This window comes from Bemisia tabaci, chromosome 1 (genome assembly GCF_918797505.1).
Source record: "Bemisia tabaci chromosome 1, PGI_BMITA_v3".
Taxonomy (NCBI): Eukaryota; Metazoa; Arthropoda; class Insecta; order Hemiptera; family Aleyrodidae; genus Bemisia; species Bemisia tabaci.
In genome coordinates this window covers 40,491,548-40,504,270 of record NC_092793.1, presented here as the reverse complement: position 1 = coordinate 40,504,270, position 12,723 = coordinate 40,491,548, and the positions used below count along the sequence as shown (strand labels likewise).

The window sequence follows — 12,723 nt, the reverse complement described above, 5'->3', positions numbered from 1 at the left end:
GTTTATAAAACGATAAATTCACTCCTGATCCGATTTATTAAAATCTACACCTAGTCCACGTCTGTAGTCTTTTTTCTTGAGTCATTGTTGACTGAGCACAGTAGTAATTATCATAACTCTACATTAAAGATTACAGTTATTGTGAAAAAGTCTTTTTGTCGCATAACAGTTATATTGATTAAAATTTAAAACAAAAATTAAACAAAGATTAGGGCAATTGTGCTCAAAAATCGCAAAAGGTCAAGTATCATAAATAGTTTTGGCAATATTGGAATGTGTTTGCTTTCATTTCACTGTTTACGACGCATTATTAAATTCCATTCATGTTGATCATTGTTTTAGCCAGCAAACAATTCATTTACATTAGTCGTCTTTGTATAAAATAATTATTTCACGACAAGCGCTTTAAACATGGTTGGCTGTACAAGCTCGTTTTCATAGGCGTTATTCACCTTAATAAATCACAAATCTGGCGTTAATCGCCTTGATCCAACACAAATCTGGCGTTAATCGCCTTCGACACTTACAGTATCTTTCATTACTAACTTATTTCTATATTCTGAACACATATCAGTAACAATCAAGCATGTATGTTAAGAAAATGATACTAACAGCATTACTTTAGCCCCACTGAAAAAACATAATAAATTTACAATTTTGAAAAATTTAAAATCTGTTGATAAGTATTTTTATCACAGCGAATTCCAACTAACTTATCAGCTTAAAAAAAAAAAAAAAAGATCACTTTGGGCCAGGAAAAATTTACTTCAATTTCCCGTACAAAAAATCATCATTTAATTTCTTTTTAACTTCTCCACCTGCATTTCTAAGATTTGGTACGTTAGGTTTTTGGCCTCTATTTGGATTTATACTTCGGGGCGTCTCATTAGGATCTGTGTTAAACCTTAGAAAGTCACTATCACTGATAGACTGAATAGACTGATAGCATTAAAATATCACTGCCACTATTGCTATAATCATTAGGACTGAATAATTTCAAAAAAACGAGTCCGAAAATGCACCAAGCATGCTCCTTACCCGAATTGAGATGCATTACATTGGATAGTAATAGGCAAAGAAGGATCGAACGTAGCTTACTTAGAAATGTTACTAACCGCAACTTTAATGTCTTCCAAACAATCAGATTGCGCCGCTACCCAAACCTATCGAGCATCTCTTCTCAACACCCACCCAAGCGGAACAGTCAATTCTACTAAATCGGGAATGTATCAGCTGAGGCAGTGAACTACACCCATAGTTTGAATAAGCCTTTCTTATATCTAGGCGGTTGCAAATTCAAGATTACTTGTATATGCTCATGGGGGGCCTCATACCTTCTTCATCTATTACTTGACCCATGTGATGAATCCTAGGTTGCCAAAACTGATATTTTTTATATTAAATTTAATATCAATTTTATCAGCTTGTTTTAATACTCCCAATAAATTTCTATCATGCTCGAATGGTTTTACATAAAGTTACAGTATCGTCCCTAATGACTTTAGAACAAAGTAACTGACCAAGGTACCAGTATTGAGCCTTTGCAGAGTTTCTAGCCCAATGAAAATTCCCAAAGTTAACCGTAAAAACATTTATCCTCCCCACAGGATTATAAATCCACAGTATTTTGACGATTCTACTGGAAGTTTAACTTTGTAAAATGCATTTTTCATATCTAAAACAGTAAAACACTTACCACCTTATAATTTTTCTTTATTTTCCGCAAATATCGGTACATAACATGAACGCCTAATAATACCTCTATTGAGTTTGAACTGATCGAGACAAATACGAATGGATCTATCTCGTTTTTTGACAATGACTAGAACATTGTACCATTCAACCTTCTAACATTGGTTGAAATTACCTATAATTTTCTAGTTCGTATAGTATCTTATTCAGGAGTAGCTTGAAGCTTTACCTCATTTGCTCGCTTTTTTAAATTTAAATCCAGGCATGTGTTAAGGCCCAGAAAAGGAGTTGCTTATTTTTCTCCCAAGAGGAACAACATGGTTTGATGCCCACACTTGGTGGCGCAATGAACAATTATGCAACCAAGAGGCTTAAATAATAAAACCACCACATGTCTCCATGACTAATTTGGAGGACAATAAATCACTTTTGTGAGCGATCTGCTCAAGAACACAAAACGGCAGGACATTTCCCTGAAATCCACTGTCAATTTTAAGCTTAATTGGAATATTATTACAATAAATAGTTTTAAACCAATCCTGAGACAACAGCTTGTTCCCTTGGATGCAGCGAGCTTGAATGTTTTGTTCCCTCAAAAACAGCGCACTTTGCTGTTCAAAGTACAAAAGCAACTTGAAACGCTTTAAGTTGATTTTGTATTATTGTATCGGGCCGATTAAGTTGTTGTTTCCCTCAAAGAAGCATGCTCAACAGTTAAGTTCCCCTAAAACACCGCACTTTGCAGTTCGGTACCCTTGAAACAATTTGCTCAACAGTTTTCTTACCTTGAAGGAAAATTGTATTAGATTTTAACCTTGCAAAAAAAAAAAACAAACCTCCTTAGGTTCCCCGATTTCCCCCCCCCCCTTCTCTCAGGGTTCCACCATTTTTCTTGTCCTTACATGGGTTCCCCTGTTTCACAGGACTGGGCCGGCTCCAATATCCGGAAGTTTCTGCACCTCTGATGAACTTTAAACCTCTAAATTCGTGCTCATGAACAAATTGCTTTCCAGGTTTTTCCTTAATTTTGGCGTTATTTAGGCCTCTCCAGAGTTCAGGATGATTGCGCTGAATAATTCACCTTGCCATAGTTTGAGGCTCATATATTCTTCCCGTTAAATTAATCTGAATGAGCTCTCAGGCTACTATAAGCTCTGTTTGGAATAACTGTGTTTTATCAGTGGCGGACTCCACTCCTAATCTGCTTTTGAGGTATCAAGCTTTTTCGAGGAGCAGAGACTCTTAAAGAGGTTGTCCCATCCCCCATCAGATTTGGGCCCCTATCAAATGTGATCCATCTTTTCAGGGGTGATACAGTAGCATGCGAGTCGTTCAAATATGGCAGTCATTTTGACTTAGGGCCCCCCCCCTCAGAGAGGGGAGAGGGGGGGGGTCAAAGACAAAACCTTCAACTGCCTATAACTTTTGAGCGAAAAATCGGATTGAGTTGAAACTTTTTTCAAATGAAAGATCTCAAAAAGATCTATCTGCTGATACCAGAAATAGTGAAAAAAGGTTAAATTAAATGCAAATTTTTAGCAATTTTTTAGGGGAGAAAATGTTCAATTTTATCGTGTTTCGGCACCTCCCCCCTCCCTAAATGCAAATTAACCTTCTACTACCTAGCTTTCGTATATATGTGCGTTATACATAGGTTGTCCCAAAAGTACTGCACGTTTTTTTCTTATTGACGAACGGTAGTAGATATCAAAATGCGGTTTGTGTAGTCTTAAAGACCGGCCAATTACCGATAAAACAAGACAAATCCAAGTTCTCTAAGTCAAAAAATGACCAAGTCATAGCGTTTTGAAAATGACTTGTAGAGGGGAACCCTACGGGATTTTCAGCTTCTTTTCTGGAAAAAAAAATAAAGAATTAAGGATTCAAGTGGTTTTATCAAATCAATTTTGCAGAATCTTACCAAGATTACTAGCATTTACTCTTCTTCACTGGATGACTGGACACTAGTTTCTTCTCAAAATACCCTCCATCACTTGCCACACAGCGCCGCAACCGTTCTTCCCAATTCTTCAAAGATGGTTTTTTCGAATTTTTCTTGCCTAATGTTCTTTAAGAAAGTTTCAACAGCTCTTTTCATCTCGTTGATGGAGTTAAACTTCCTGCCTCTTAAGCCCTTTTTCAACGTAGGGAATAACCAAAAATCGCAGGGTGCAAGGTCCGGGCTGATATCATGTTACCAACTTCATTTGATCGCGACGATTTCCCTGTAGAATTTTTGATCAATCAAATCTTTGTTTTTTCCAGAAAAGAAGCTGAAAATCCTGAAGGGGTCACCTCTACAAGTCATTTTCAGAACACTGTAACTTGGTCATTTTTTGACTTAGAGAGCTCAGATTGGTCTTGTTTTATTGGTAATTGCTTCGTCTTTAAGACCTCACAAACCGCATTTTGATATCTGCTACCGTTTGTCCAAAAAAAAAAAAAACAATCAACTCTTTGTTTTTTTCCAGAAAAGAAGCTGAAGTCATTTTCAAAACGCTGTAACTTGGTCATTTTTTGACTTAGAGAGCTCGGATTTGTCTTGTTTTACCGGTAATTGGCCGGTCTTTAAGACTACACAAACCGCACTTTGATATCTACTACCGTTCGTCAAAAAGAGAAAAACGTGCAGTACTTTTGGGACAACCTATGTATATACGTGAAAGTTTTAGCAAGTTCGTGATCTCCAGTGGAATTGATGCTTTATTTCGGTCCCTCCCCCCCCCCCCCCCACTCGGCCACTGGCACTGAAGTGTGCCTGCCTACAAGTCGTAATAGTTTTTTCTTGTGCCCAACTGGAGGTATTTGGACGGAGTTAAATAGAAAGGAACCAAGCCACATCGGGATCGAACTGAGAAAAAGAGAAAGTTTGGCTCCTACTTAAGACTCAATGTAAAAGATAAACTTCAAGTTCAGTTTCTGCAAAATTCGCTCCCTTAAAATTTTTGAATTTTTGGCGATAGATAGCAGAGTATTGGTTGAGTTGAAAACCACTCATAACTCAATTTTTTCCAAAATGTGGGTTGGTTCCTTTCTGCTTAACTCAGTCCATTTGTTCTCTAGAATACACGCTAAAATGAACAGAATAGGTATACAAAAAAGTAATTTAATAGGTGAATTGAAAGCAGTTACACTTACAAACATCATTGTGAATTTTTATTTTCGATGTCTCCGGCACAATCCATTCTACACGCATGATCTTCTGAACAATCAGTATTGCTAAACATTGTCTTCATTAGAGGAATGGTTTATTGAGGAATTCAGATGGATATTTTAAGGATTTTTTATGCCATCCGTGAAAAAGATACCAAATTAAAGAAAATGCATGCAAGCATGGATGAACAGTTCCATTAAAATGAATGCTTTGTACTCGGTTTGCGACCTATGCCGTGAAATTATATTAGCCCTCAAGAAAAAAGGAGATTTTAATAAAAGTCCACATTTCGAAAAGTGAGGCAAGAACTGTTCACCCATGCTCGCATGCATTTTCTTTAATTTGATATCTTTTTTACGGAAGGCATAAAAAATCCTTGAAATATCCATCTGAATTCCTCAATAAACCATTCCCTCTAATGAAGACAATGTTTAGCAATACTAATTGTTCAGAAGATCATGCGTGTAGAATGGATTGTGCCGGAGACATCGAAAATGAAAATTCACAGTGATGTTTGTAAGTGTAACTGCTTTCAATTCACCTATTAAATTAATTTTTTTTTACCTATTCTGATCATTTTAGTGTGTATTCTAGAAAAAAAATACCTCCAGTTAGACACAAGAAAAAACTATAACGACTTGTAGGCAGGCACACTTCAGTGCCAGTGGCCGAGTGTGGGGGGGGGGGGACCGAAATAAAGCATCAATTCCACTGGAAATCACGAATTTGCTAAAACTTTCACGTACATATAACGCAGATATGTACGAAAGCTAGGTAGTAGAATGTTAATTTGCATTTAGGGAGGGGGGAGGGGCAACAGGATCGGTGGCAGACGCGTAAGGGTGTGCGAACAGCGCAAGGGGCGCGTGCTTGGCGCAGGGCTAACTTTGACAAGCCATAGCTCGGAATCTAAACGTTTCCCCAAGATGCGGTTTTTGCATCTCATAGGAAATTGAGTGTAGAATCTAAAAAACTGGTTTTTGTTTTTGTAGACTTATTGCGCGGTGCCGAAACACGGCAAAATTGAAAATTTTGTCCCCTAAATAATTGCATTAAATTTAATTTTTTTTTCACTTTTTCTGGTATCGGCAGATAGATCTTTTGGAGATCTTTCCTTTAAAAAAAAGTTCAACTCAATCTGATTTTTTGCTCAAAAGTTATAGGCAGTTGAAGGTTTTGTCTTTGACCCCCCCCCCTCTCCCCTCTCGGGGGGGGGGGGGGGGTAAGTCAAACTGACCGCCATTTTTGAACGTCTCGCATGCTACTGTATCACCCCTGAAAAGATGGATCTTATTTGATAGGGGGCCAAATCTAATGGGGGATGGAACAACCTCTTTATTGTCAAGAGCTAGAAAATTAGTTTTCATCTTTTATTTTCTCCACAGGCTGTTGCTGTCTAGTGACTTCATAATCCCTAGCAAACAAACAACCCCTGTAACTGGCCTAATAGCCCTTCATTCTACAATTGCTGCTCTGTTCTGATTCATAAAGATGTAGGGATTTTTTCACCCGTATTTTTTCTGAAATTATCTGCCTCTGATGAACAGTCGGTATCTTATTGTCATGAAATTTCTTGCAAGACTTTGAATTTTTATTACTTGAGTTTTCATTTTCAGTGGATATTATTCGAACGTCAGATGGGCTTAACTATTGCCTAGATGAGGAAAGAAAAAAATTTGCAGCAAAGGTGTTTGGAGGAGAGGAACCAGTTGAACTACAAACCTTATCTGTTACGGTAAATGCATTTCTCAGTTAAGAATTCATTCTATCAATCCTTATTTTTATCAATAATTTGGAATCTTACCAGTCTGTGGATCATGTTTAGAGACATAAGATTCAAGCATGGTCACGCCTTAACTGAATGAAAAAATAAGTGATGGGAGAGGGAAGTACTTCAGCTTAAGTAATTTTCAAAATTTTGAGGACGCTTTCCTTGTTGTAACCAAAAGCAAAGGTTTCTTGATTCCCTTCATAATTGAAGAGTTGTGAAATTATGAGGGTGACGGGTAGAAATATTCTAGTGAAAGAGATCCAATAAAAAATGTCCGTGGCAAGTATGTTGAATGTAAAAATAGTCCTAAAAATTTGTCTAAGATAATAGAAGTAAATGAAATTAGTGAAAATATCTTTTCCTTTATACTTCGTAGCTTTTCAAAGAGCACTTGTATTTTAAGTTTGGTGCGCTGGTTTGTGAGTGATGTCATTTATTCCTGTGCCCATCTCTTGCTGGTGCTTGTTCAATATATTTGCATGCTTCGAAATTTGTCAGATAACTGAGGTCTCTCAATTGAAAGCGCGAGTAATAATTATTTTGGCCACTCAGATGCACTCAGATTCCTAAAGTTTTCTACAATGCTATCAGCACTTCTAAAAATATGGTCTTAGGTAAAGACACTTGAAATCAAGGAGCAAAGCGAAGTGTTCAAAAAGTGGGACGAGTTAGTTCCAAAGGAAGCAAGTTCTTCCTCTACCGGCAAGATCGAGGTCAATATGTTTTAGGATGCTGATGGACTACCGATGATCAATTCCTTGGGAAGGAGATACAGGACCGATGCTACATATCTTATATCTCGTCAAGGTTTTTTCCTTGGAGTCAATGATAAGCCTCATTTTGCTTAAGACTATCTGTATTTAATTAGAAATCTTTCCTCATATGCCATGCTCACTGAGCCTGCAAACGATATCCATCATTTTTCCTGTGTAAGAATGAGCTTTAGAGGCCCAAACTGCTTCACCAATGTAGTATTAGGAGAAGCTGTGATCAAAAATTTGCTGCACAGCAAGTGTATGTTTTAGCTATTGAGAGGAAGGCGAGGAAAAAATGACGTCAATTCGTAGCAATGTACCAAAAAATGAAGTACTTTTTATAAAGCTAAGAATCTGACCATCAGGATACTTTTTAAAATTTCATTCATCCTCATTAGTTTCGGAGGAAAACAAAATATTTTCTCAATCGAAGGAAATTCTGCAAAAACTTCAAGGAATGATGTCAATTTGTACTTCTTTAAAAAAATAACATGGAGGCAGAGATTTTCAGACACCGCAGACGACATATGTGACTGCCGACTTACACCGTTGATGTGTATTCTCCTAGGTTGCGTCAAAAAAAATGAAAGTCTGAAATGTTCCGCTCCCCAGGCGGCAATCGATGACGATCGGTAAAAAAGCATGTTTGCCAAAATTTGGGTCAATTTTAACCTTTTTAAATGGCGCCAAAGGTCAATTTTGTGATGAAATTATGATATTTAGGTTTAGATCTCGATTTCGTACAAAAAACTCGATTTTATGCTGAAATCGTGCGTTTACGAGAAAAATGCCACATAACTCAAGTTGTAGAAGATGAAATTTTACGCTAGGAAGACGTCTTTGTAAACGATAAAAATCGAATTGAACTAGAAAAACTCACCTCCGTATTTATTTTTTTGGTCCTCAGAATTTCCGAGGTCTTACAAAGTAGCGGTTTAAGAGACTCATTTTTCACAAAAATAAGTCGAAACAGGGTATAAATGAACTGTAGGCATGTGTTAAGGATGCAAGTGTCATCAGAACTTCCTCAGTTTCAAAAAAAGTTCCAACTATTTTGCACAATCCTCCAAAAAGTGTACAGCTCGAGATGCAGGATCGAGCTATAATAGTAAGGGAGAAGTGCGGTTTGACGGGGAAAAATTGCGTAACAAACTTTCCCCATGTAATCGTCATCAGTAGGTCCCCGTGAACGACTTCCTGAAAGTTAAAAATGGTCCGACCCCAGAACACCCCTCAAAGTACTTAAAATTGATAATGGCGGCCGTTGTAAGGAGGTCCGGGAAATCGGTATTTTAAAATGCTCATTCTGTCTCATGTGAGGTATCATTTCCTATGCAATTTTGGTCGTAGATTTCATAAATGAGCTCCTTATGGCCCCCCAGTCTAAGGGGGCGCTCCAAATCAAAGATGGCGGCTAAATGTGAAAAGCAGGAGGTTGCATTTTTTTAAATATTCCTTTCACATTTGGCCGCCATCTTTGATTTGGAGCGCCCCCTTTTACCGGGGGGCTTTGTGGAGCTCATTTATAAAATCTACAACCAAAATTGCAAAGGAAATGATACCTCACATGAGACAGAATGAGCATTTTAAAATACCGATTTCCCGGACCTCCTTATTACGGCCGCCATTTTCAATTTTAAGTACTTTGAGGGGTGTTCCGGGGTCGGACCATTCTTAACTTTCAGGAAGTCGTTCAGGGGGACCTACTGATGACGATTAAATGGGGAAAGTTTGTTACGCAATTTTTCCCGGTCAAACCGTACTTCTCCCTTACTATTACAGCACGATCCTGCATCTCGAGCTGTACACTTTTTGGAGGATTGTGCAAAATAGTTGGAACTTTTTTTGAAACTGAGGAAGTTCTGATGACACTTGCATCCTTAACACATGCCTACAGTTCATTTATACCCTGTTTCGACTTATTTTCGTGAAAAATGAGTCTCTTAAACCGCTACTTTGTAAGACCTCGGAAATTCTGAGGACCAAAAAAATAAATACGGAGGTGAGTTTTTCTAGTTCAATTCGATTTTTATCATTTACAAAGACGTCTTCCTAACGTAAAATTTCATCTTCTACAACTTGAGTTATGTGGCATTTTTCTCGTAAACGCACGATTTCAGCATAAAATCAAGTTTTTTGTACGAAATCGAGATCTAAACCTAAATATCATAATTTCATCACAAAATTGACCTTTGGCGCCATTTAAAAAGGTTAAAATTGACCCAAATTTTGGCAAACATGCTTTTTTACCGATCGTCATCGATTGCCGCCTGGGGAGCGGAACATTTCAGACTTTCATTTTTTTTGACGCAACCTAGGAGAATACACATCAACGGTGTAAGTCGGCAGTCACATATGTCGTCTGCGGTGTCTGAAAATCTCTGCCTCCATGTTATTTTTTTAAAGAAGAACAAATTGACATCATTCCTTGAAGTTTTTGCAGAGTTTTCTTCGCATTGAGAAGAAAAATCACGATAGTTTTAAAGAATTGCCGTTGAGTAGTTTTCCGTTTAAAAAACAAAGTATGACAGGAAGTCTGCGACGTCGCAAACCGAGTTATGTGATTGCCGACTTACACCGTCGACATGCTTGAAAATGCCAGAAATATTACATGAGGAAATTGTTAACACTTTGTGAGATTGTTTGTCAATTTAGAGTAAGTTCAGCGAACATTGTAATACAATGTCTAAAAGGTAGTAGCACTGAATATATTGGTATTTGGAGTGTAGCCAAGTGCTAGAAATAATGTAAAATTTTCTTTAAAAAAACTCACATTTTATTAACAAACTTTGACCGAAGCTTTTGAAGCAAGCGCTTCATCGTCACGGTCACAAAATAGATATCACATAGGCCATAATTTAATTTCAGACAAGGTAACAGATTTCAGTGGTAACAATTGATAAGAAACGCAATGGTTTGTTTAGTGTTTGTTATGTTTGTTATGTGAAGCGCTTGCTTCGAAAAGCTTCGGTCAAAGTTTGTTAATGAAATGTGAGTTTTTTAAAGAAAATTATACATTATTTCTAGCACTTGGCTACACTCCAAATACCCACCAATATTTAGAGTAAGGGGTTTTTCTTCTTCGGGCGAACAGTTCCCGCAAGCGCCTGTCCATGCAATAAATTTGAGAATGCCTGATATGGAGTTTCTACATTTTGTATGTCTGTATATTTTTGAGATATTTCCGATGAGCTCAACGTAATTTTTTTCTGTTTGATCTTTATCAAAATGTCTTATCACTCGCCTCTTTTGCGGAAGAATCCTAATGAAATCAGACTTTTGTGAAACGTATTGTGAGAAGTGCTTTCATAAAAAAAATGTAGGTCCGAATTTTCTCTCTAAAAATTGCAAATGTTTGAGTACGGACCCTTCTTCCATAGATAACCTCGAAACATATGCATCAAAGAGTTTCTGTGGTTGAAAGCACGGTTATAGGAACTTTCTTAAGCACAGAAATCAACTCTTGGAATCAATCAAGTGTCTGAGATATTTTCATGAACAAGAAGTGAAAATCTTATTTTTTATCATGTTGTGCTTCTCTGTGAATAGGTTATTATTCCAACTCGTTTTTCATATCTTTAACAGGCATCAGTTCCTTTTCGTGGATTAAGAGTGGTTCCAGATGCAGAAGGAAATATGTTTAAATCATCTTTAAAAATCTCTGCTCCTAACATTGCTGAGTTTGTCAAGGATTTAGCTAAGCAGAGGGTTGTCCACATGCCTCTACCCCCATGGCTTAGTAAAGCTTCACACTTGGGCAAAAATAATTTTGTTATTTCCGAAAAAATTAAGTAATTTGGCAAGTAAATTTTTTCTTCCTCTCAATGTGCTTTTCTTTGTTTGAAATTGAAGTCCTCTCCTTTATCAGTGCAGCAGGCTGACCATTGAAATGACAGACTAAGCGTAAACGAAGGGATCCTTTTGGTTGAAATGAGTGGTTCTTTATACTGTGGGAGAAAATGATTAATCAGTTTTAGGGTCTCTTGTGGGTTGCTGCTAGTTAGTCTATTACTTACTTGTTTCACCCATCTCAACCCCCTGCTTCCATCATTTGGGCCCCCACTTTTTCTCTTTTTGGGGGTTTGCTGAAGGTCAAAAATCACCCCGATAGTGCGTTTTGGGCTACCAGCATGAAACTTGGTGTAAATGTTGTTGAAGGTACCTTGAACAATGATTGGTTGGGACTAGACCTGTGGGGTTATGTATTTTTCAATTCCATCACGATTCGATTACGATTAACATAATTAATCGCGATTACGATCAGTATCCTGGGAAATAATCAATTCTGTTAGAAAAACCAAACCAGCTACTTTGCAGTCATTAAAAATTAATGGAAGTGAAACTGATAATGGTCTGGAAATGGGTAATGCACTCAATGACTACTTTACTGAACATATGGAGCACACGGTGAATCTTAATTTACAAATCAATAAATTAAACTATCTACAGAAAGTCAATTCTGTGTTTGAATTTAATTATGTTTATGAATACGAAGTGGAAATGGCAATAAAAAGACTAAAAAATAAAAAATGTGAAAGTGATGATGGGCTAAGTAATTATATTGCAAAAAAAATTTCTCAAGAGCTTATTATACCACTGGCATATTTTTATAATGAAATGATATTAAGTAGAATTTTCCCAGAAAGTCTCAAATGTATTAAAGTTGTACCTTTACCAAAAGATAAAGATAAACCTACATTGATAAGTAATTATAGACCACTGTCCATTGTGTCACCTCTATCCAAGATATTTGAAAATTTAATGAGCAAACAAATTAAGAAATACCTGCACGAAAACAAACTACTATATGAACATCAATATGGATTCACTCACGGTAAGAACACTGATATGGCAGTAAGATATTGTTATGAATCGTTATTGTTAAATAAGAAAAATGTATCTGTCATTGTCGCCATTGACCTGCGTAAAGCGTTTGATACAGTAAGGTTAGATGTTATTGAAGTAAAATTAAAGAGGATAGGTTTCACTGAATGTGCCATTGAATTACTTATGAGTTATTTGACAGGGAGAACTCAGTATGTAGCGGTCAAAAAGAAAGGAAGGATTTATAAATCAATCCTTAAACTCATCAAGAGTGGGGTTCCTCAGGGCTCGATTTAAGGGCCCCTTCTCTTTTTAATTTTCATCAACGATATAGCGCAATTTTTGAACATAAAAATTAAAAACTCTGTGTTTACATCAATTTTTAAATTAATTTTATTTGCTGATGATGTGCTGTTACTCATTGCTAACAAAATAAGTTCTGTATCGGAAATTGATGCATACCTACTCGTCAACCTTTTCCACCAATGGTGTGATCTTAATGGCATGGCCATAAATGAAATAAAAAC

At 36.9% G+C, this 12,723-nt stretch overlaps 1 protein-coding gene across 5 annotated transcripts in view; it reads left to right on the top strand.

The window, feature by feature from the left end:
- LOC109038400 (centromere protein N-A) overlaps positions 1 to 11,197 on the top strand; it is a 76,380-nt gene extending 65,183 nt beyond the window's left edge. For all 5 annotated transcript variants that reach the window (XM_019053441.2, XM_072301043.1, XM_019053444.1 and 2 more), the window contains 2 exons: positions 6,463 to 6,581; positions 10,958 to 11,197. In XM_019053441.2, coding sequence (XP_018908986.1) covers positions 6,463 to 6,581; positions 10,958 to 11,167 — 329 coding nt within the window. In that variant the 3' untranslated portion in view covers positions 11,168 to 11,197. The remainder of the gene's footprint in view (positions 1 to 6,462; positions 6,582 to 10,957) is intronic.
- The last annotated feature ends 1,526 nt before the right edge of the window (positions 11,198 to 12,723 follow it).